The sequence below is a fragment of the Odontesthes bonariensis genome, chromosome 21 (assembly GCF_027942865.1).
Source record: "Odontesthes bonariensis isolate fOdoBon6 chromosome 21, fOdoBon6.hap1, whole genome shotgun sequence".
NCBI lineage: Eukaryota > Metazoa > Chordata > Actinopteri > Atheriniformes > Atherinopsidae > Odontesthes > Odontesthes bonariensis.
Genome location: NC_134526.1, coordinates 9,765,883 through 9,790,817, shown reverse-complemented (window position 1 = coordinate 9,790,817; position 24,935 = coordinate 9,765,883). Strand labels below are relative to the sequence as shown.

At 42.2% G+C, this 24,935-nt stretch overlaps 1 protein-coding gene across 2 annotated transcripts; it reads left to right on the top strand.

The window, feature by feature from the left end:
• Positions 1-506: 506 nt before the first annotated feature.
• Positions 507-24,188, top strand: cdk12 (cyclin dependent kinase 12). 2 transcript variants are annotated; one of them, XM_075454850.1, is made up of 16 exons: positions 507-2,447; positions 3,048-3,731; positions 4,294-4,473; positions 4,567-4,706; positions 4,834-5,004; positions 7,171-7,360; positions 11,287-11,343; positions 11,628-11,729; positions 12,481-12,558; positions 13,788-13,904; positions 13,994-14,125; positions 14,356-14,579; positions 14,782-15,204; positions 16,719-17,264; positions 20,136-20,223; positions 23,849-24,188. In XM_075454850.1, the coding sequence occupies exons 1-14, from the start codon at positions 1,282-1,284 to the stop codon at positions 17,135-17,137; spliced, it is 4,083 nt and encodes a 1,360-aa protein (XP_075310965.1). In that variant the 5' UTR covers positions 507-1,281; the 3' UTR covers positions 17,138-17,264; positions 20,136-20,223; positions 23,849-24,188. The 2 variants fall into 2 exon arrangements, with proteins under 2 accessions (XP_075310965.1, XP_075310964.1); XM_075454849.1 differs by having other exon boundaries at positions 23,652-24,188.
• The last annotated feature ends 747 nt before the right edge of the window (positions 24,189-24,935 follow it).

Sequence of the window (24,935 nt, the reverse complement as noted above, 5' to 3'; positions counted from 1 at the left end):
ATGAAGTTTTCAGGGTTTTTTTTAGAGAGCTTTGCAATGATATAGTACAGGAATAGAAATTAAACAAACAAACCTGTAACGACACAAGAAGGCTTTGGAAATTAATTATGATATAAGCCAAGAGCCTCAAGTTTGGACTGGATTTTAGGACTTACTGTGATTGTTAGCGCTACATATTTCTAATGGTTTGGACTCTCGGGGCTTTGGTGCATTTTGCTTATTGATGATCATGCTTTGCCTATTAGTTTCATTATGGCTTACTGCAATTTTCAAACAAAAAGCCACCATAAACTTATTAAAATATGTGCCTTTTTTCGTTTTGAAATCGTCATGTCGAAATCTTACCAAACCTGACAGTTAAAAAACAAAACTTGAGCAACTTGTAACAAATCTTTACATTTTTACGTCGCCTGGCGCCATCGTACGTACAGTGGGCGGGTTCTTTCTTATGATAGGAGGTTGCTAGGATACGCAGTAGATTGACAGTGCTCCGCCTTTCGGTACATTCGCTGTGCGCAGAAGTTGCTAGTCACAGGAGCCACAATGGCGTTGGTAGTCTCCTTAAGATAGGGCCGTGGATGATATTAAATCCACCAGCATCGCCCTAAATATAGGCCTGGGTGATTTCCAGAGCCATTGATAATAAACTGGAACATCTACTGCACACGAAAATACTATGATTTCTTATCAATATTGAGTTTCTAGTGGATAAAACTTACATTAAAGGGAACATGTAAACAGCACCAACCGGGTCAAGTTTTCATTTTGTTCGACAAACGAGCGTCTTTTATTGAGGGCATTTGCTTGTTTTAGAAAGCTAAGACCGTAATTCTGTGGAATAAAAACATCTTTACTTAACTTGGCACCGGACAAGGACAGCTTTCACAAAGGGACTTTTTTCTTTTTTACGAGTCTGCTCGCTAGCTGCCGAGCATTAGCTAGCCGAGCTAGCTACGTTGAGACGGAGACGACACCACAATGCTCCAATGTGTGGTTTGGACCTTTTTCACTCACTGACAGATTCAAAGTACAAACTTTGCAACACTGGAAAAGCACCTTGGCTTGTTTCCTGCTTCGACAAACTAAGCTGGCGAGCTAATGGAATGAATTGGCGCTGAGGAGGACTGGACGTGAGCGGCCTTAAGTGCTTATTTGGGGTATTTTCTTGTCTGTTTCTGCTTAGTAACACTTGTTTGACATTGGGAGTTTCTACTGTTTTTTCCGTGAATGAATTGCCTTGATCACCGAGGCCCAGTTGCAGTACAGGCACCGGTGTGAGGTATGCCTGGGTCGGACCGACACCATGGGACCAAGAGGAAGCTGGATTCTAGCAGCGGTGTTTTACACCAGACCCAAGGCCCGACTCATACCTCTGCGGGAGACATGACGAGCAAAGACGGTAAGGTGCAGTTAAAATCTTCAATGTCCTCAACCTCAAAACGCAAGCGGCATAAATCAACCAAACAAAATCGGGAATCCTCGGCGGCACCGGGACCCGACGATTATACCCTCGGCGATACGGCGCCTCCTGGTGTCAACACGGTGAAACCTCTGGTGGAGTACGACGATATCAGCTCCGACTCGGACACTTTCTCGGACCCTCCGTCCTCTAGGCCCTCTGAGAGGGACCGATTGGATCCCTCACCACAGTACGAACGGGACAATATTGACGGAGAAGCTGACAACAGAGAGAATAGGGGGCACAAACACTCCCGAAAAAAGTCGAAGGACCCTAATAAAGTTAGAGATTCTGGGAATGGCGAGCTTGGGTGCAAGAAAAAGAGCAGCAAAGACCGCGAGAAGGGGAGCTTTGTGAAGAGCAAGGAGAAGACTACTCCATCAGGCTCCACAGCCAAACGCCAGCTCCAGCCAGAGGGCGACAACAAACGTGGGGAGCTGATGCTCTCTCCCCAGGTGCAGCCTGCAGCCAGTGTAGGCAGCACGACTTCGTCCACATCGTCGTCTCGCAGCAAGGAGAGCAGTCGCTCAGGGAAGTCTCGCAAAGACAGGCAACAGCGTAGAGAAGGCCGTGGGGAGGGAAGCCGCAGCTCCTCCCAAAGAAGCAGGGCAGATAAGACACACCGTAAATCCTCCAAGAGCCATAAGTCAAGCCCCAAGGGCAAGTCTTCAAATAGGGGGAGCCCTCGCCGAAAGGGCACCAGTTCTGCTTTATCACCCAGTCCCAGAAGAGGGGCAGGCAGTGAAAGTCCACTGGGCAGTAGCTACGGACAGCAAGGGGATGACAGCTACTCCAGGCGGAGGATGACCCAGCAGAGCCCCAGTCCCTACAGGGATACGTCTCGCCGCAGCAGGCAAAGATCAGACAGCCCCTATGGCAGCAGACACAGGTCCTCCAGCTTCGAGAGGGACAGCAGCCCTTATTCCAGGAGGCGCTCCATCAGCCCATATGGGACACGAAGGTCCTCCAGCACCAGCCCCATGTCTAGGTGAGTATATCCTGTTGGTCACCCTTAAAATCCTGGAAACCCTGTTGGGCTTAGAATTTGGAAAAGCTTATACCTACATGAGTCACATGTTGAATATCAGAGATTATTTTGGTTGTTCTTTGCAGCAGGTGATCAATTAGTCCATTTTTTTTATTTTCTGCACTAAGTTTTAATTCAGGTGGACCTGTTGAACATCTATACTCGGCACATTGTTAAAAAATGAGATTTTTAATGATTTTTGAGTCAGTTTCATTAATTGGTGATTAAAAAGCAGTCAGCATTGTTTTATGGATGCATTTTTTTCAACATTGGTTACCATTTTTGTCTGATAGGATAGAACTTCACGTCATTCAGGCCATTAAGATATAATTTTGACATCAAGTTTCGGAGCTAATACCTATTCAACAGTTTTATGATCTAAATCTACTTGTATTGTGTTACAGATTTAAAGGCTCATTTTATGTCCATTCGTGATATAATCAAGAACCGTTATGTTGTCTCATCAAAGAATTACTTTTAGGATTTAACCTTGAAACGTGTTGCTTTTTTAATTTTTTAAAAAATTTTTTACATGTTCACAAATGTTTTTGCTTTATTTAGACGATCAGGCCGCTCCAGAAGTCGCACCCCACTGCACTACTCTTCATCTCGCCGATCTTCCTCTCGATCCCGCAGTAAGAGGCACACCTCCTCTAGTGGTGTGGGGGTAAGCTCCCACAGCAGCCGACCAGCTAGCCGCTCCCCTCCCTCCCGTCTGCCTCTCAACTCCAGCTTGGGAGCAGAGCTCAGCCGCAGGAAAAAGGAACGCCAGGCTGCTGAGGCGGCTGCCCGTGCCAATACCACTGGTAATGCATCGCCTCTTCCACCAGCTCGCAAAGTCGCAAGCGCCACATCCACTCGTCCTGCTAAAGCTGAGGCTCCGCAGCTCGAAAGAGACTCAACAACAGCAGTAGAAACTCAGCCTCCAACAACTGCACAGTTACTTCCTGATGCTCCAAATGCTGAAGATCAAGTTATAGCACCTCTGCCTTCATCCACTTCTCCTGCACCACCCCCTCCTCAGCCCTCCCCTCCTGGAGCACCCTGTCCAACCATGCAAATGCCACCACTGCCACCTCCTCAGGCAGAAACAACCATTCAGCCTCCGGCTCATCCCACTTCCCAGGCCAGATCACCAGCTTTGGTTCCGACACGCAGCCCCATCCGCCAGACACCACTCCACAAGACGTCGACTTTACCCCCCCTGCCTTTACCGCCTCTACTGCTGGGAAATGCTCAGGACAGGTAAGGAGCCCCCCAGCTCTCAAACTGACTGAATTTGCATCACACTTCAAGACACAGTTTTAGATATTTAAACCTGTAACAAGTAAATGCTATTTTATTTATTTGGTAGAAGTTAATTTTAACTTCACGTTTTTGTATGAAAGGAATTCACTTTAAGATTTTTAGTTAAAACACTTAGAAAAAGTCTTGAATTACAAGAATACGGCCAATACTAATGAATTAGTTGTATTTCCAGGTTACATACTGAGAAAAATAATCAAATATGATCTTTTTATGTTCTATGAATGGCATAATTGTTGTCCTTTTGGCCAAAAATATTGATCAGGGATTAGAAGACATCTGATACATGTTTACCTGAAAAGCAGCACATCATTTGAAAACACTGACACCGATCGTAGATACTTATGTAAGCTCCTTTTCATCTAAATCACTTGATCACATGATACTCTACACGACTATAAGAGTTATGCATCTTGGCCATACGTGGTTCATCTTTGTATTTATTTACATCATTTAACGCTCTGAAAACACTTGTCTGAAATAATTTGTTTTGCTCTGTCAGTCCAAAGAAGTCCACCCCTCCTCAGAGGTCATCAAGAAAGGAGAAAGAAGTTCGCAACCGGCCGTCTCTTATTGACCTCCCTCTACCGCCCACCCTGCCTGGAGCTGACTCTTCACCTCCGCAGTCGCCTGTTCGTCAGCCTCCTCCAATGCCCCAAGCAGCCCTTAAGAAGAGACCAAAGTCAGATTACTTTTTTACTCTCCCAGTTATAGTGTCCTTTTTTAAAAAACCCACATTTACTCTTAATTTTGTTTTCTCATTCATGCTTTCCAGGATTTGTTGCCCACGATATGGTGAGCGCAAACATAACCTGAGTGACTGGGGAAAACGCTGTGTAGATAAATTTGATATAATTGGCATCATCGGGGAAGGCACCTATGGCCAGGTATACAAGGCAAAGGACAAAGACACTGGTAAGCAGAAATGGTTCTGATGTCAGTCACTATGCTGTGAGAATCTGTGTTTTATATGAAAAATGTAGAGCACAGATCATTGATGCATTTTGCGCTCTAAATTCTATGTGTTCTCCGTCCTTTTTAGGTGAACTGGTTGCTTTGAAGAAAGTGCGTTTGGACAATGAAAAGGAGGGTTTCCCCATCACGGCCATCAGAGAGATCAAAATCTTGCGACAGTTAAAACACCGCAGTGTTGTCAACATGAAGGAAATAGTCACTGACAAGCAGGATGCACTTGACTTCAAAAAGGATAAAGGTAAGATCGAAGAAATAACTGTAAACTCATGTGGCACAAAAAGCTCCGCTGCTGTTGGTCTGAAACAGTCATTCAGTTGTTCTAGTTATCAATGGCACATTGAGAATGTTTTCCAACAGCTGCCAAGGTTTAAACAACCAACTTTGACAGCATCGATGGTTGGATTCAGCATGTCTGAGAGCAGGGACAACATGGCATGAAATTTCCTTTCATCATTGTTCTTTGGCATTTGGCTCAGGGCTACAAGGATGAGCACATGACAAATTATAAAATTAAACCAGTTAAAGATGGCTTTCTACACACACTCATGAAAGAGGTGCATGCGCAACTATGGGGCAGCATTTTTCATTCATTTATTTTTAGGCAGACCTTCTAAAAAGAGATGATTGGTAAACTTTATCAATTGGCTAAAAAGATGGATGGAAATTGTTAAAAAGATTTTAAACAGGCAGCAGCCCTCTTCGAGGAGCAGAAGATTGTGGATCTAGGCCAGTAAAAGAGCTGACTGAGGTCCTGCGAATACCAAAGGCAGCAAATTCTCACTTAGTTACTCAAAATGCAGAATTCCAACCTGTTTGATAAGAATCCTCCTTTAGAATTACATAGAAATCCTAAATATTACCCAATGAAATTCTTGGTGTCACAGATCAGTCACTTCAAAATGTCTGCTAGCTTGGCTTGGGACAGTGGTGGAAACTGATAACATTGTAAGCTTTGACTGTGCCATTTATTTCCATTTACATAAACAACCTGCTATCATGGCCTGCTTTGAAATTTCGCATTGTTACAATAAAAGAATCTGAAGTCAAGTATGTGGAGAAATTGAGATCCTGACACAGTTACTGACTTTGAGTGGTTTGAGGTAATTTCTGTTGAATATGGCAGGTTATAAAATAAAAGTGGTTGTGCACATTATTACTTATCGAGCTCATTGAGACTAACATTACTACTAAGCTGCTGCTAATGTCAAATAAGAAGAGCAGAAACACAATTAAAGTTGAAAAATCAGGTAAAAATCATTCGGAAACATTCTCAGCTTACTTTTCAAACTCCAAGCTTTTCCAAACTATCTTATTGAGTCTGCAACAATTTACAAGCAAAGAAATGTGCATGTGTCTGCTTACGTTTGTGAAATGTCCTGCTTTTGTTTTTTTTAAATAAGCTCAGTTTGTTTCATGGGGGAAAAAAGTCAATTATTCTGATGTTTACAACATCAGTCTGAACTAGAAGAATTTTAAAACATTACAGAATCTTCCACACAAAAACTTCAAAGAAACAATGAGACACAGCATTTCATATGCAGGTTACTGCAGCTGTTTCTCAACCTCGGTTTCTTAACTCATTTTCACTTGAATGAAACTGACTGAATAGACACTGTGTAAACTATGTATTTCACCACAGAACTTTGACTACCTACCTGCAGTAATGAAGCAATCCGTCCGTTTCTTTGCCCCACGATGTTCCTTTTGATTTATGTGTTTAGCCTTTGCACTGCACTTTACAACTGCTCTGGGGCCTCTTTTACACAGAAAAATGAACTGATATACAAGAACATGGACATTTGTAATGCTATTCATCACCATTGATACCCATGTATCCTTTCCAATTAGTTACTCGTGTTGCAGGTTTAAATTTGTGTGAGTGAAATTTATTCATTTATGGAAAATTCTAGTTTTACACACACAGTCCTACAAATATTCCTGTGAACAAATATAGGGCAGCATAAGAAAATGTTGATAACATGAAAGTTTAAAGAAACTGAATACCCTGAAATAAGAAAATCAAAACAAATAAGATGAGAAGGGATTTTCTTTCTCATTAAGCTCACTCAATTTAAATTCAGAAGAAAAAAGGAATTTCACCCCCAGATTAGGACTGATAAATATGCAACACTTGGTTTGATTAACTGACAGTGGATGAGGTTGCTGTGGTCCTAGTAACAGCTTAAAAAGTTGTATCATTTAGTATTGATTTACTCTGTAACATGATTGTACCATAGCTGGTAGTGCAGTTGTGACACAGTCTTCAGTTTTGAAGATATTTGAATCTAGGTTAAAGTTTCCTGCTGAAAAAGAAACGCATAGTAACCTTCTCATCTTACGCCCGACACGCAAACCTCCAGACCTGTGACGTATTCTTGTTTTTAAGTCTTCCTTCTGTTCGTAGGTGCCTTTTACTTGGTGTTTGAATACATGGACCATGACCTGATGGGCCTGCTAGAGTCGGGCCTGGTCCAGTTCTCCCATGAGCACGTCCGTAGCTTCATGCGCCAGCTGATGGAAGGTCTGGACTACTGTCATAAGAACAACTTCCTGCACAGGGACATCAAATGCTCCAACATACTGCTCAACAACAGGTAAGAAACCGAAAACCTCTTGAGTGAAATACACCACCTCGTCCAAAGAAAGGAAGAGACTACTGATATTTTTTTGGACTATTTTTAGCTTTGATTACAGCACACCTTTGCCACGATATAATTTCAGTAAGCTTATGCAATGTTGCACCTTTTATTTCCATCCTGAGTTCCTATCATCATATTGCAGACATCTTGTATTAATAATGTGAGAGTTGGACTGCTGCATCAATTCTTCTCCAGCACATACCACAGATTCTCTTTCAGGTTGAGGTTTGGACTCTGGTGACTAATCCATGTAAAAAATTAAAAAAAAAGGGGAACACATTTGTTGATGGAAAAACCTGGTTATTCACTGTATTTAGATGGTCTGCTCACCTTTTTTTTTTTTTTTTTTTTTAAACACAACATTGCTGAACCTCGACGAAGCCAACTGAAGCAACACCAAATAATAACGCTGCAGTCAGCAGTCATCAGGGGTGATTGGTGCAGCACTTCTTCTTCTGCTCTTTCTGCTCTGGAACAGAGTAAATCTGGACTAATCAAACCACACAAACCTTTTTCCAGAGTCCAATCTTTATGTCCCCTAGCAAATTGAAGCAAACCTCTCTTTAAAAAAGTGGTTTTCTTCAGGCTACACAGCTGTTTTGACCAAATACCCGGTGTTCTCTTTACATTGTGTGCCCTTACTTTCACTATTAAACACAACATGTCAGATCTGTCGATTTTGCTTCGATTGAGTTAATGATCTCCAATGGTGATCATTCAAGATTTTCTTTGGCTACGTTTCTTCCTTCACGATGAAGGTTCACCTCTATCCTTCATGGTTTCAATAATGCGTTGGACAGTTCTTAACCCAATTTTAGTTGTTTGAGCAACCTCTTTAGCATTTCTTTTGCTTGATGCAGACCAGTAATTTGATCCATCAGAAACTGACTAACAACTTTTACGTGACCACAGGACAAGGTTTTTAAGGAATCGAATGCTGTTGACTGCATCAGCTAGGATTGAGTAACTCGTAACCGGATGAAACAAGTCAATCACTGCAGCACTTAGAAAATGGAAGGCTTCTGCCTATAAGCGTAGTTGGATCAAAGCTTTCTTTTGACCAGGCTGTGTGTGTTGACACTTGTGGTTTATTTGCAGTAATAAAGATTGCAGGCGAATTTAGCTGCATCATAGCTACTTATTTGATCACCTTTGTCTTTGAGGGAGTGCAGCAAGTTCCCTGTACAGTTGGGCATTTAATCTGCAATCCATACGGGAGGCATGGAAAAATGTAGCTAAACTAGCTGCTAAGTGAGGGCATGACTCTCAAGGCACCTCCAGACAGAACTAGCAGCTAACAGTCTGCTAGCGCGAGCGGTGTTGATGACGTCACAATTTCGTGCCAGCTATATATAGTGGCGCAAGTCGATGCGCCAGTAGTTGCAATTTTCTCCGTCACAGAGGTGGCGCTGCTACGTGAAGGTTACCGCTACTCTACAACCATGAAAGTGGAGAAGAAAACAATGAAGAGCAGGAATACTGTTATTAATGATACTACTGCAGTATCTGGATAATTTAAATTGTTTTAATTCAGTTAAAAGAGGTGAAGGTCTGAAGCTCCCGGCATCACCACTTCGAGTCTCTGCCCTCTTCTTTGCCTTCACGTATCTGTCCCATAGCTTCTTCCACAGACTCTTACAGAACTCTCCCTCTTTCCCCAAAGTTCTGCCAATCTCTGTCCACCAGTTTTGGGAGTTTGCGTGGTTCCTGTGCTGTTTCACTGCAGTTTCGTACAGGGGCCTGTACAAACACACCTCCTGACTGAGCCTGGTCTCAAATTGGCCCATCCGGTTTGTCGTTCTCGGCGCAGCCAAGTTACAAAAATCGACTGGTGCACGACAACGCGCTGTACCGTCTTTTCAAGGCAAGCGCCAGGCCTGAAACGTCATTTTGACGTCACGGGCCGCCACCGCTGTGAGCGACGCGTCAACTGTAAATCCGCATTAACTACTCGGTACGTTTAAAGCAAAGGATTTGTAACAATCTAACAGAATTCTAACATGTCCTCCGGTTTGTGCAGTTGGCATTATAATCACATTCACTGCTCATATTTGGAACAGATAAGAAAAAATATCGGCCAATCATCTGTAATAAAGTGTGCTGTTCCATTGACATTCTGGCCGTTAGATCTCACCTGCTTTCTTAATTTATTCCATGAAAAATATCTCCAAGATAAGACATGGGGACCTTACACAACATATCGCAAAAGCTCTCCTTCTCAGACTGAATACAGACCCAAATCTTTCGCAGTATAAGTTTCGATGGTTTGTTATTCTCTTCACCCTTTTTGAGTTGGGATGAAATTTTGAGAATTACCTATTCGATGTTCCTCGATACAGCCGGGTGTTTTTCTTCCTTCCCCGGCTGGAAACGGCTATTGTGGTTTCTCATGATTGTCCTGTGTCCAAAATGCCTCCACATGCTCGTTCTTAAGGGGTGCCGGTTGGATTTCTCACTCCACCATCTGTATAAAAAAGAGACTTTGTTTTTACATTTGTGATTCGATTCAGAATGATCCATGTCTGCATTTCAATGCGTCTTAGATCAAATTATTCTCACCACCCTTACTGCTAACACTAAGGTGCTAATAAAACGCATACAACATACATATGTTTGCTTTGTGAGGCGAATTTAGAGCCACACTGCAAAAGTTAATACTAGGTTTATCTGATGGAACAAATCAATCTTTTACCAGCTCCCGCTAGCAACGTCACTAGCAATATTGTGCCGCACATCAAGACGTTGACCACCAGTTGAACCAAATGACTGTATTCTTTACTTTGCTTTTCATAAAGGGCTTGGCAACAAGAAGGTCATGTCCAAGTCCATTTTTGATAATGTTTGCATACATGGTGGCTCCCAGCTGTCAGACAACTCTTAAAAGGTGCAAAAAATGCAGAAAATCCAACTTTTCCCAACAGCTTTTATGACGGACAAAAACTTTGGAGTTGGTGTGTACGCATAATTATTGTCAGCGACCTGTACCATACATCTGTTTTTAATAGCTATTAGAACTGCACCGATCCGCTTTTTTCACCTCTGATACCGATGAGGTTTAGTATAGGCTGATTCCGATACAGAAAAACAGCGCAGAATTATGGTAACAAACGGTAAGTTTCATTGCGTGGAAAAGACTGGGATCATTCTTTTGTGCAAGGCAACATCAGACTTGACTTAAACATTTTTTTCCTATTTACTAAAAAACAAATATAAATGTACTGAATTACTTATTTATTTAGTAATTGTGCACCAGTAAAACAATCTTAACCATAAAAAATATAACGAGTCTAACTGATTCAGTCAGTGCAATTAGGGATTCAAAATCCAATGTAAAACAAAATATTAAAAAAATAAGGGAGCAAAAATTGAGAAAAAAAACAATAGCCTTGGTTGGTCGACTTTCAAAATGAATATCAATCAGCTCTTTATATAGTTTAGTACAAATGGGAGTTAAACATCCATTACAAAAGCATCTGAACAAAACAATAGCTTCTCGAGCTTGGTAAAAACTAAAAAAAAAAAAAAAAGTCCCAATAGTCCCAATTTAACAAGTTTTTTCACCACTAGAGGGGGCAGAAGGCCCTTGGATGAATGCCAATGCTGGACAGGACAAGGGGAAAAAAAATGAATTAAAGAAATCACCCGATACGGTTCGGTCCATTGTCACCGATACACAATCTTGAATTTTCTTCGATATCGGTACCAATATCCAATCCAAATATCGGATCGGTGCATCCCTAATTTGCACCAAATAACTGACTAACTAACTAGTGATAAGAATGAGACCAAACAGATATATTTTGAAATGGAAGCTAGAGTTTGAAATAGTGCTTGCTGGTGTCGTTCCTGATTTAGATGTTTGTGTCTGTGATTCTTTGCAGAGGTCAGATCAAACTGGCCGACTTTGGTTTGGCTCGACTTTACAATTCAGAAGAAAGGTAAGAAAAGTGTTTTTGTAACGATATGAGAAATATCCGAACGTTTTATCTCTTTGAGTCTGTTTTTAGTTATTAGAACGGATTGTATCTTATGAGTAAACACCTGTGATAATTGAATGTTTGTTTGAACATAATAATTGGCTCATTATTTTTTAAATATAGGGCGTCTCCATTAGATGGACCTCTGTCTTAGTAGCTGAAATGTTTCCGTTTGGACACACGAGGGCACAGCTAGTGTATGAAGGTGTATTAACTCTGTGTTCTTGTTCTTTCCTTGCCACCAGTCGTCCGTACACTAACAAAGTAATCACACTATGGTACCGCCCTCCTGAACTTCTTCTGGGGGAGGAGAGGTATTCCCCAGCCATCGACGTTTGGAGTTGTGGGTGAGTCTAAAACTGCCACGGTGTCACATGTGTCCGTTCATTCACACCTCAGTTCTTCTTTCACATAAGGTCACATAAGCTTTTTTTTTTTTCCCCTGACCAAAGCAACCTGTTAGTCAGCTTATTATAAGCTGAGGAAAAAGTCAAACTGATAAATCATGTGAATGTTTTCCTTTTAAGGAGTTGGCTTTTCACCTATTATGATAAACTATACCAAAATATATACATGTATATATATATATATGTAGTTCATGTTTAGTGATGGTTTTATTCAATTGATTTTTTATGAAACAGTCACTAGATAAGTAACAGATGTTTTTAAAGTCTTTTCAGGTTTTTCTGAAGTTTTTAAAGTAGAAGTATTTGCAATACACAAAATCTACAACTTCAAATCGGGGTGTACTTTGGGGACCAAATTCAGACGAGAGTTTTTCTGCTTTACTTTTATTTAATAAGCGGTGTTGCCAAATTTTTCCATCGTGTCACATAGATCTTTTTTCCTAACAGTGTGTACGAAAACATTGATTCTGAACCTGTACACATAGCTGTGCAATTTCATGAAACGTGCAGATCATCATTTATTTGCTTTTAAACTCTTTGAAAAATGTTGGAAGTTTACATCTTTTAGAAAGTGTCGGATTTATTCAATACATTTAAGATGTTCTTTAAAATAGCCTTTAATGTTTTTTTTAAACATAGTTGCTATTCATCTGGAGAGAGTGCATTTATCCATTGGGTTTTCATGATTCAGGTGTATTCTTGGAGAGCTCTTCACCAAGAAGCCCATCTTCCAGGCTAACCAGGAACTGTTACAACTGGAGCTTATCAGGTAGGCTGCTCTTTCCAAACAAACCAGTCATTTACTGAGATGCACAGATCATAAAGAGCTAAAGGTTAATGCGCAGAGATTTTCTTAAACAGAGAAAATCCAATTGCACTTTGTCCATGTATTCTTCTGTCTCAGGATATAGTGACCACTGTTCTTTGCTCAGCCAGCTGGATGGCTTATTTTGAGTTTAGTTTTATAGTTCACTACAGTTGTGGGGAGTTACTGTGTTGTGTTTTATTATTTTGCATATGAGTTTTTGAATCTGTAAAGCAGTTACAGGGTAAATCCTGGTTTATCTTTTACATTAAATAACCAAAGCACCGGAACAGAGTGCAAGCTTTCTGTCTGCTTAATTCAAAGCCCACAACACATTAGTTTGTTTATCACTGGGAGTTACAGCTTGTGTGTTTGTGACGGGGGCGATTAAATGTTAGTCTGACGGAAACCAGACTTTTAGAATGTTTGTGAACATGTTTGTCCAACCAAAATCAAACTATAATGCCATTTGGGTTCGAATCGCTCCTGTATCCGTACACTCAACATAACTCAAATGGGCCTAGGCGTTCTGTTCATATGCTTTACAGTTCCCTCTGTGTGCATCTTTTTGTAAAATCTCTGATGTCTAAGTGTATATTTTTGTGTTTCTTTTGTCCGATAACTTAAATGCATCAGAAATTGAGATTGAAAATCAGCCCATAGCTTGTGTTTGTCAACTTAAAGCATTTCCTGACAGCCACTCTGCTCAAACAAAAGCTTGAGTTTATAACCTTTTACCTGATTTAAAAAAAAAAAAATAAATAAAAAAGCATCTGACAACATCTGTGTTGTGACTTTGGCTATACTTACATTTACAATGATCTCCCACAGAGAAATTAAGAAGCAGCAGAATATATCAGAATACATCTGGACATGCTTCAGTCAGCAACTTAGGTCTGCTCGCATGAATACAGCGACAGGGACGATGGACCAGTTAAATAGCCCAGGCAAGCTCTACCATAGCCTGACTCAGCTGTACATGTGTTGGTGTACATGAACCATCATGTAACTCGTTTGAATCTACAGAATGTGACACGTCAGCTGCTGATTCGCCGAGTTTAAAAAAAAAAAAAAAATCCTTTGAATCCTTTCACTGGTCTTCCATTGCAACTCTAACGTTTTCTATTTCAACCTTCACTTCCCTATTACATCACCAATGATCCCAGGTGCTTAACCTTGTCCTTTTCTTTTAGCCGTCTGTGTGGGAGTCCCTGTCCTGCAGCCTGGCCCGATGTCATTAAACTTCCCCTCTTCAACACCATGAAACCCAAGAAGCAGTACAGGCGGCGACTGCGAGAGGAGTTTGCCTTGTATGTAGTCATGCAGCCCTTTCCCGAAGTAGTTGTGATCCAACGTTTATCTGGTGCCACAGGTACAATATCTGTCCCTTTGTTCACAGTTTGCCTTCTCCTGCCTTGGACCTGCTGGACCGAATGCTGACCCTGGACCCTGCGCGCCGCTGCACATCGGAGCAGGCTCTCTTCAGTGACTTCCTATGTGACATAGAGCCCAGCAAGATGCCACCACCAGAGTCAGTAGCTAAAAGGCCTCATATTTTATAACTGCAGCATCAAAGTATTGAGTACAAGAAGAAAGCGTTCACATATTCATTGAAATCGTTATCAGAAGGACAGCTGTGTTACAAGTAGATCTGATCTCAGTCTTATGAATTTTGCTGTTCTGTTTAATTGATTAAGGATCATCCCTTCATTTTTTAAATTTTTTAAATTTTTTTTACCTGCCTCCCCATTCTGTTTCCAGTCTTCCTCACCATCAGGACTGCCACGAGCTGTGGAGTAAAAAGAGAAGGCGCGCACGTCAGAGTGGGCTGCCTGAGGATGTGCCTGTGTCCAAAGTGCCCCGTAAAGATGCAACTGGGACATCTAGCGGAGAGAATAGTCGACCTCAAAATAGCCCAGCCGGAGCCCCACCTCCCCCCCCTGGAAAACCGCCCTCCACGGCCAACTTGGAGAGTGAGTTGCCAGGTAATGGATACTTCTCACAAGTATTTAGGAGCTCACTTATTGTTACATTCAAAGCAAGAAATATGTTACACTGGTTAACAGTGATAAACCACATAAAGAATGTTGATTCCATTTTCTTTTCAGTACTTTCCTATTTTTTAGTTTTTATTGAGAAATGTTTTCATTCGTGTCACTTTCGGTTGCATGAATTGTGTGTGTTTAGGTCTGGGAACAGCTGCAGAGCAACTGAATCAAAACGAGTTGGCTGTGCTGCTGAACCTCCTCCAGGGACAGACTGACCTCAGCCTCCCACAGGTGGCCCAGGTCCTCAATCTCTCCAATCCAGAGACTCTCAGTCAGTTGTTGTCTGCCCTTAATGAGGCGTCTGACCACCAGGGGGCTGCAGAGGACCATGCTCAGCCTGCTGCCGTTTCCCAGCCTCCAGAGCCGCCTCCTGAACCTCAGGAGCCCTCTCCCACACCCGGAGACCCACCGCTCAGCCAAGAAGACCAGGCCAATCTGCTGGCTCTCATTTTGGGGCAAATCATTAAACCGCAAACCGGGGAGCAAGGCGATGAAAGCAATGGCGTTCAGTCAGAGGATGCACTTACGCGCAGTTCATCCGCTTCTGCTACTGATTGCAAGGGCAAGTCTGGGTTTAGTATTTAGAGGGTGAAGAAAAAGGATGCCAGGGTCAGCTGGAAATCATAAGAATGTGGAGAGCAGTTAAAAGCTGATTGAGTTTTAGTTCCTAAGATTCTTATAAACTTTATCAAATTAATTAGATTTAGACTACCTGATGAAATCTACAATAAAAATAACTAATATTCCAAATGAATGAGGCTATAAGATCTGTCACACATTAGCCCGTCTTTTATCCCTGACACATATTCACCATCTGCCCCTCTCGGTACCTGTTGTATTAAAAAATGTAAAACAAAAACCTGGAAAAATGTCTGAGCATTGGCTGTCATGTGACCCTGGTAGACAGGTAAACGTTTGGTGCACATGGGCGTCACTGGTGAATCACTGGTGTACTTAATAAACCAGATGATAGTACAGTGTTCTTCATTTGAGTAAAAAGAGGTTCACGCTGTCCCCTTCACGTTTCCCCACACTTGTTTCTTTCTCAGTCTTTGTTTCCGACCCATTTCCACATGTTTTTCTTCCCCGCTTCATTTTCATTCTAAAGGAGGTGTCATGGATTTTTCAGCGAAAGAGATGTTGCTTTAAACGGTCTGTAATGTCAGCCTTTTTATGAAGAAAGTCTAATAAATTATCAAGTGAAAATAAATGTTTTGAATCTGTAGATCTCACCATGCATGTGTTTCCTTTAACTTTGGTTTTCTCACTTTAAATTTTTTTTTTCATTTTACTGTTCACTCTGAGGCAGGTAATGGTATAAATGTTAATTAGCTGAACGACTCTTCTGCTGACGCTGTCGTGGTTACAGTCCTGGTTTATTCACCTTTCAGCACTGAAAGTCACAGCCTCGGTCCACCTTGCAAGGCAACAGTATTTTGGGGGGAAAGATTTTGTGGGCACACAAAGAAAGCCACTGTGGGTGAAATCTTTCCCTGCCCTTTATCAGTTTTTAATAGTCTACCTTCTCTCCATCCACATTTACATGCTCTGATATTTCTCACTTCCTCTATTTCTCCCTTAAGTTAAGTTGGTTGTTTGGGGTGTGTGCATTACATGTGTTGTACATACATTAATACTTGAAGTGTTTCTTTATGTTTAATAAACATAAATGAATGGCCAGTCACTTGTTGAAAAAACATGGTTTTATTATTTAATCCTCAAGATTTATTTTTCTTAAATAGTTGCATGTTCGTTTTTTTTTTCAGGACAGAATTAAAACTGCTTTAGGGTTTGAATATTTTGCTGATTTAGTGCGGGGTACCTACACTGAGTCCCTAACAAATTAAAATGGTTGCAAAGATCCGAACCCGAGAGATCTCGATATGACTGTGCACTTAGAGTGCTGTGCTCTCCCTCTTGTGGTGAAGGCAAGAAGTCAACATTGTGTAACTCCGTGTCAGGCTTGTTTGCTTTCTTTGAGTGCAGGTTAGCTGTGAGTTAGACATTTTGGACATTTTGAAGTTCATTTTTCTTTTGTACCTAATTCTCTGCTCTTCTCTCTGGCACCTTTTTTAGATGGTTTAGTGTCAAAACGGAAACAACTTGTGGCCAACCAGGTGCCTCCATCCGGTGAACAGCGTCCACCCTCTCCACCCGGGCCGCCTCCGTCTGCTGCTCCTCTTGGGAACTCCCAGCAGGCTGGGTCAGACGCCCAGCCCAGCCAGGACATCAGCCCTGCTGTGGCGGCCGCCTTGCTGCAGCTCATCTCTCAGCAGGACCCCGAAGCTGGGGCCTCTAAGCAAAGCAAAGACTCTTCCCCAGCTGTTGATGCTCCAGCTCCAGCGCAGCCTCCTCCACCCTGGGTTGCAGACTCTCCACCTAAACCTTCGGCTGCAGCTGAAGCTCCAGCGGGACTGGTGACTGCTGCTGCTACCACTGCGGCACAGTTCCCGAAGGACCAGGACCTCCGGTTTTCCCACGGAGCTGCCCGCTGACCCTCAGTCCACTGATGAGGTAAACTTTGGTATCGTGGAACAGCTCCAGTAATCCTGGCCTGAAGGAAAGGCAGCTGGAGAATGCAGAGAGACACACACAGAAAGTGACTTACTGGACCAGCAGCAGGTAGATGAAACACAGATTTTGAAAATGAATGTCTAAAAGGAAGAGATATAGTTTTTGTTCTTGAGGTAATGTCATGAACATTTGAGCCATCTGAATAAGGTGTCGTGTTGTTTTGGTCGGAGTATTTTGACCCGGGGGTCGGTCTGTCCTGAGCAGTGAAATGAGGGACACTTGCCGCCTGTAAATCTTTGCTCTTTCCTCGACACCGAAGAGTCTGGAATTGAATGAAATGTAGCTTTTAAATCGAGTGCTATGCAGCCAACACTCGGTTTTGAAAGCAGCTGTGATCTCTCCTTTCCCCCCTAGATGAATGAATGATCATGTCCACTGCAGTGCCCACTTCTAACAACATTATCAGTGTTTTGGAAAATAAAGTTTCATGTTAAACCTTACTCGCTAGCTCCACTGTTTTCAGCCTTATGTGATCAATGTGAAGCCAGTGACCCCTGAGTGATCGCGGCATTGTGGGGAAGTGTGGGTCAAGTTTCTGCTTTGGATGGCTCTTGTATACATTTACAGACCCTCCTTTTTTTTTTTTTTTCTTTTTTTTTTTTATTTAACACAAAGGCTTTTGGTACTGATACTGTAACTCTGCCTAAATGCAACATACCTTTGTGTTGTAACAGCCCTGTAGTTCTCATGTTCCCGTCTCAAAAATGGCCGACACCACCCACATTATGAAGGACTGCTCCATAACACACATGCTGTTCTGCTCGTAGAAGATTAAAGCTATAAACGTACACGCACAGAATTGTCTGGCTTTTCCTGGTGGGCCCTCAAAGCTTCATCTAATTTCTGGCCCTCCCCTCCCTGACAACTTTTGCAACAAAAGTTCTTTTTTTCCTTTTTTTTTTTTTTTTTTGGCGCAGTTATTTTCTACATAAATAAAATTATAACACACTTTAAAAAAGAGAAAAAAAGTAATGGTCAATGATTCTGTTTCCTTTGGGGTTTTTTTTGTTGTTTTTTTTGGTTTGGAGAAGAAAAAAAGGGAAGAAAATAGTTTCATGTGTCTGTAAAAAAAACAAAAAAAAAAACATTTTGTAATGTGTTTTCTTGGTTGAGTTTATTAAAGGAAGTTATGCGACCAGCCGAATTGTTTCTCCTGCTGTTTCTGGATGTTTCAATGCAAAGCAGCCACTAGATGGTAGGCATTGATTCAAGCTGCAGCAGCGCCGTCTACAGTAAGTCCATCCTGTCAGGTCTTCACAAAGAAGCTGAGAACTGCAGTGTGGATCGGTCCTTCTTTGGACCACCAGTGTCCTTATTTTATTTTTTATTGCCAGTATGATCTGTTGGTTAACTGTTATTTAACTAGCTGTTTGTTATCGAGGAAAGAGAGGCATTGATCATGTAAAGACTCAAGTTAAAAGAACTGAAAATGCACATAAGATAATAAAAATAAATGAAACAGGAACTGCATCTGAAAAATGGGAAGAAAAAAGAAAAATCTGAAATATTTCAGGGAGTGATTTGCTAGCTGTTTATTCAGTCTTTTTTGGAATCCAGAGTTCTTCATTATTCATCAAGGCAATTTATGTTTTATGAATTTGGCCAACAATTGTAGTAATCTGTAATAGTAACAGATGCAGTCATGTTCCCACTATCAAGGCTGAAGACTGTCTGTGTGTCGATGCACAAACAGAACCTAAAGGTTTTAGGTTTTAAATGATTAGACAATGATTTGCAAGCAACTGCAGACATAATTCATATTTTCCTATTCATTTCCAAAAATAGGGTATAGTTTTATCCCAGTCGGAGAGTAACATCTGCATCGATTGATGCTTCCTGTTCATAAATCCCGTTTTTATGATGATTCTTTCACCACTTGGGTTGATCTCTTTATGAAGAACCTGACAGGCAGACAAGGATCATAAACTGTAGATTGGCAAAGAAAGAAGCTTGCTAGATTCTGGCTTTGTGTGTGTGCGCAGCCTCGCACGTGTGTGTGCTGGATCGGGTTCATACATACCCTGACCAGTTCCTCACTTGGCAGGCTTACAGAGCCGCTTACCCCTCTGGCCCAGCGAGCAGCTGAGCCCTCTGGGTGAGGGATCCTTTCAGAGTGGAGGCAATGGGAGGCTCACCTGCCCTCTAGCACAAGCCCAGTGTAAATGAGATGAGACGGTGCTGCGTGCGTGCGTTCTGTCTGATGCCTCAGCCCATCGGGACTTCAAATAATAGTGAATGTGCCCGCGGGGAGTTTCCACTGGAGAAGTAGTGGGCATTGCCAGTGCCAAGTCACAGAGACCAGATGAATAAATCAGGGCTGAGGAGTGATGAGAGGGAGGCGCATGAGGCTGTGCCATCAATCAGAACAGCACCTTATGGGGGATGCCCATAAAAGTGCCATGCTGCCAGTCTGAAGCGCATACTCGCCATGGCAGAGACGGGCGATGGCGGCATTCAAAATGGAGCCTCCATTTTGGATGCCGCCGCTTCACTGTCAGCTGCAGTGATTTTTGGCGGACTTCCAGACAAATAGTGAATTGACTGACAGTCACTTTAAGCCAAACTGTATTAATGATTCATTTATTTTTTTTTTGGTTGAGTTTTCTTTGTCCCTACGCAAGCTGATTGTCAGGGAATGAATTCTGAATTTTATCTCAGTCATCGGCCCTCTGTCAGAGCTGGTGACCTTGAATGTCCCGTCTTGTTGGGGCCCACATGACACTTCAGGATTTGTATCCTTCTGCTTATTAGCACAGCAGTGAGACACAATGCAAATATGACACTTTTTACAGCTTTTTTTCTAAAATCCCTCTTTAAACGATATCTTCATAATTGTTCTCGCCACAGAGAGCAGTGTTGTCTTTTAAAAAGCCTGATATATCAGTTAGTGTTAACCTGTGCTACACTTTAATTTGTCAGCAAAATCAGGATGAAGAGTGAACCGAGAAAGGAGGAGACGAGATTGATGGACAAGCAAAGGGGGAGCAACCACTGCACCACTTTTGAGGTACGACGCAAGAAATTTGATTCCGTGTTTCAGTTTTACGATTTAAAAAAAAAAATAAAAAATTTAAATCAATCCAACATAGAAGGATGCTTCGCACATTTGCTTGAATGAGTCCTCTGGCTGCCATGTTGGGGAGCTTTTGGAGTGGAGATGCTACTGAGGAGAACTATTTATTCTCAAGCACTTCATGAATTGAGACACTTGCTTTATTAAGTCTTACTTGCGTACGTGATACTTGTTCTTAAATAGGATCTGTGAAGGTGTCTCAACTGACTGCCAGAGTGATAAATCCCTTGCACTTAATATTGTGTGCAGTGATGAGAACAACTATGAAGTGTAACATCTCTGTGTGTGTGTGTGATTATTTCTTTGTGCGATGTAAATTCGAGCTGTTGTTGCCTCCCTGAACAACAATTCACTGGTTTGATGACTGAAGCTGTTTGATCAGTGTGTAAACTCAATGAGGGGAAGCAGAGGCTCCCACAGTCTAACACACACATTAACCAAAAGAGTCTTTTCTTGCTTGATATTCACACTTTTTCCACCCTTACAATTGAAGCACTTGCGAAGACAAATCATTTAGTGGAACTTAGACAAAAAGTGCTGTCTTCATCAGGTTTTTTTTTTGTCTTCTTCCAAACAAAATTTAGTGTCAGCAATTTCCTTTATGACTAGCCTACATCTTTATTTATGCGATTTTTCAAAAATTGATTGACTTTCCCAGCAGTGATCTATGCTTTACTGCTGCAACAGCATGCTTTATAGATGCCATAACACCATCCCCATTTCCTCTCAGTTTATAGTTTCCCGGGAAACTGCTGTCACACACTCTCGCTATTTCTTGACTGCTCAACAGCAGTGAAACCCACTGAAAAGATCTGGAGGACTTTGGATTGGACAGAGTTAAGTCACTGCTGCCAGGTCATGAAAATGTAATAATCTGGAATCACCTTCTCCTCTTTGGTGTCGAGTCCACATCCGCTTAAGTATTTGCTTCTATCTGCTCAATTAGTATTCAATAATTCAAAAAAGAAACTGACACAAGGATGACTTTTTAAAAATCTTTCTCTGACCTCTTATCAGTTATCTCCACCTTAGCCAAAGACACGTCATCCTCTGCATGATGCTGCACTTCTGCAAACCAAAGTATTTTCTCAAGGTCTCACCATCTCATTAACAATTCATTTCAAATAGCTCGATCAGCACGGCAACATCATTGTCTCCCTCTGTTTGTATGTGCCGATGCTGCCGCTTTAAGGGCAGAGGGGCTGCTGGGAAAGCAGTAAGAGAGGGTGGAAGAGAAGGAAGAGGGGGAGGAGGGGGGTAGGGTGTGTGTGTGTCGGGGGGGGGGGGTTGTGAAGCGTGGGGACGGGCCCTGCAGGACCATTTGTGCTGAAGCTCATTTGCGCAGCGACACTTAATTGGCTACAACAATTAATTAATGTGTTGGAAAGTTGGCACAAAAAGTTCATTTAAGAGGGTTTTAATAAGCAATTAGAGGAAAAGCAGCAAAGAGGGGGAATTACTGGAGAGGAAAGAGAAAAGCAGAGATGGAGTGAACGTCTGGCCACTGAGAGTGAACGCCCCGCTGTAGCCGGCTGCAGCACTCTCTCTTTCTCTTAACTGACCCTTTGCTTTTCAAATGCAGAGGAATGATGAGGCCTGAACCTAACGCCAGCTTATCTCTTTCTGATGCTTTTACTCCCATTCTTAAGTGGACTTGAAACCCACGATGCCCTTATATTTTATATGTACCGACCTGGTGGCCCCTGCAGCCCCTCCCTTTCCTGCCTCTTGTCCCAGCGCCCAGTGTAAAATATCGCATGACTAATGAGTGGAGCAGGTTGGAATCCTGGGGAAGATGTCCTTGGAAGACGAATGCATTTTCAGCAGAATAATTAACTTAATTAACAAATTCACATGCATATTCATCAGCCTATTAATGTCTGCTCCTCGCTGCTTGACGAGCAATGCAATAATAACCGTTTCATTTGCATATTTGCGTTCACACTCACCGTTCTCCAAATAATTAAGAGAAGACACGGAGTGTTGAAAACTCAAAAGAGAAGCAAGTCACTCTGCCTGGTGCGGGGTCTTGCAGGTCGTTTCCACCTGCAGCACACTTGGCTCATGGATCCATTTTTGCTGCTTACTTGCTGAATGCCAGCACAACTCAAGTCAGACTGGAAATGTGTGTGACACACGCTCTGTCTCGCTACCTGCACCTCCAGCCTCTTCTTTAAAAATCACGGCATCTCCCTCTCTGCTTCCTCTCTTAACTGCTGCAAACTCCATCGCTCCTTCCTGTTTGGCGTCTCCCTCTCTGCTCCTGTTATTAATTAATCCCTATCAGACTTGTCTTTAATTTATTTATTTCTTGCTTTTGAAGTTTGCCTCTGTCGTGTCTGTCAGTGAGAAACTGAAAGAATGCGGAAGGCTGTGTGAGGATTAAGAGGTGGTTTGAAACTAAAGCAGTAGCTAGAAGGGACTGAAATAAACAAATAATTGTGGAATGTTCATGTACTTTTACTTCCTTGATATCTGTATATGTTTTAGGGGCTCGTCATATATATGTGTGTGTGTGTGTGTGTGTGTGTGTTTTCTTCCCACCTGGATTTGTATTCTGAGGAGCAGGGAGGCTGCCTCTGTGTCTCAGCGACTGTCAGTGATAATGTGTGTGTATGTTTTTCAGGGAGTGATTGTGTATGTCCTCAGAGGCTGTAAGCATCTCAGTCTTTCATCACAGTGTGTGTATTTGTGTTAATCTCTTTGGATTCGGCTTGTACTGTGTCATCGCTGCAGCTCGTCTCTGTTTTGGAGCCCCTCTGTAATATTTGAGATGACACTGATGTGAAAAAAAAGTGTTTTGTGGGGTGACAAGTGACAATATGTCATGCCATTTTTATTTATTTTTTTCATAATTTTTCTAGATATAGTGCGAGGGTCGGAGTATATCTATATCGGTTGATTTGTGAAACTAAGAAAGTGTGTGTGCATGGCCAGCTTGTACTCAGACAGCAGCAGTTTGTGGAGCAAGAATAAAAAGTCGGGAGAGATGCCAAGTGAGTCCCTGGAGACAGATATAGGAGACAGAGAGAGAAGAAAGAGGAAATAAAAAGGATTTCTCACACACACACACACACACACACACACACACACACACACACACACACACACACACACACACACACACAGGGTTCACATACACAAAGAAAACTAGCCCAGTTGTAGTCTATTACAAAGCAGAACACACACTTACAAAAAAAAAAACGGGGTTTACGGTGTGGCTTGATGTTTTTTCGTTTTTTGTTCAAAGATGCCTTACCTCTGACATCATCTGTTTTCTCAGTTTCATCTTCATCACAATAATTACATGTATGCTATAAACCTAATCTCAAACTAAATCCAATTTTACCCTTTTGTTTTAGGCAAAGTCTGAAATCTGGAGCAGTATGGTGAGGTGGGACGGATCCAAATGTCCTCACTCTCGGATCTACAACTGAAGTCTTCTTATAGATGGATAGATGCACAAAAACAGGCACAGCTTGAGATAGATCTCTCACCTTTTTGTCTCCCTGTCCACTCGCCCTCCCTCCCTCTCTTTCTCCCTCTTCTTCTCTCCCAGCCTGGTGAGGTGACACCCCGTGTGCAGTGTGACACTGAGCTGTCACCTCCTACTCCCTGCATCACACCTCTGCCCCCTGCTGGGCCAAAGCCGTCACGGCACCCAGACGCTCAGCCGGGCGGTCCTCCTCCACTGGCAGCACGGAACATCACTTCACATTCTGTCACGCACTCAGTCAAAGTCCTCTCTGTGTTGTGAGGTTATTGTGTCTTTCTCACTTTGTGTCTCACTTTCGCTCAACTGATATATCTTTTTTTTGTCCTCTGAGCCCTTGGTTCAGCCTAAACTTTAGGTGGAAAGTATTTTTTCGGCTTCATAATAAAAATGACCATCCCCCAAAGTACCATCATCCCAAATTTCTGACCTGCTGTGGTGCTGTAGGATTTTTTTTTTTTTTAAATGTACATATATTCCCTAATTCACAACTTAATAAACTGGAGACTAGCCACGCATTTTGACTCGCACAGATGCGCCGACATAAATTTGATAACCTTTACACACTCCTTTTTGGCTTCTGCTGTGCAGGTTTGATGAATATTTAAACAGTTGTTGTAATTAAAAACAAGAAGTCAAGCTAAGTTGCCAGGAAGCAAAACCAAGAATAATTTGTCATCCTCAAGCTTTTAAATATTGACTATAAAAGTATCAGAGTAAGGGGGGGAAAAAAACAGTCCATGTCATGTGAGACCTTTGAACATGTGCTCAAGAGTTTTATCTTAAAGAGGTTAAAGGGGAAATCTCATTTTTCATCAAAATCAAGGAGCTAAATAAGTCATTTTTGCACCTGGTGTTTGCTGCTTTACAGTCAGGAATTTGGCAGCACGTCATGAAACAACACACTTGACTCCTCAGACCTGTTAGGTGTCGCGGTGATTGAAGAGAAGAACCATCCAGTCTCGCATCTGAACTGCAGCCTCAGACGTTCAGGTAGCACCACATGAGGACTCCATTGTTTGTTTGTTTTGTGTACCTGTGTGTGCCTCTGAAGCTGCTCATCTCTTAACCTTCTGAGTTGCAAGGTGTGTGTGTGTCCAGTCATGCAGGCCAGCGGCGACCGGGGATGGAGCGATTGAGATATAGAGCATTA

What these genes read in the sequence shown, in the direction of transcription:
- cdk12 (XM_075454850.1), top strand. Translation starts at nt 1,282, where the DNA reads ATGCCTGGGTCGGACCGACACCATGGGACCAAGAGGAAGCTGGATTCT. An exon ending in CTGGGAAATGCTCAGGACAG is followed by an intron (nt 3,732 to 4,293) that starts GTAAGGAGCCCC and finishes TTGCTCTGTCAG; the next exon opens with TCCAAAGAAGTCCACCCCTC. An exon ending in ATCGACGTTTGGAGTTGTGG is followed by an intron (nt 11,730 to 12,480) that starts GTGAGTCTAAAA and finishes TTCATGATTCAG; the next exon opens with GTGTATTCTTGGAGAGCTCT.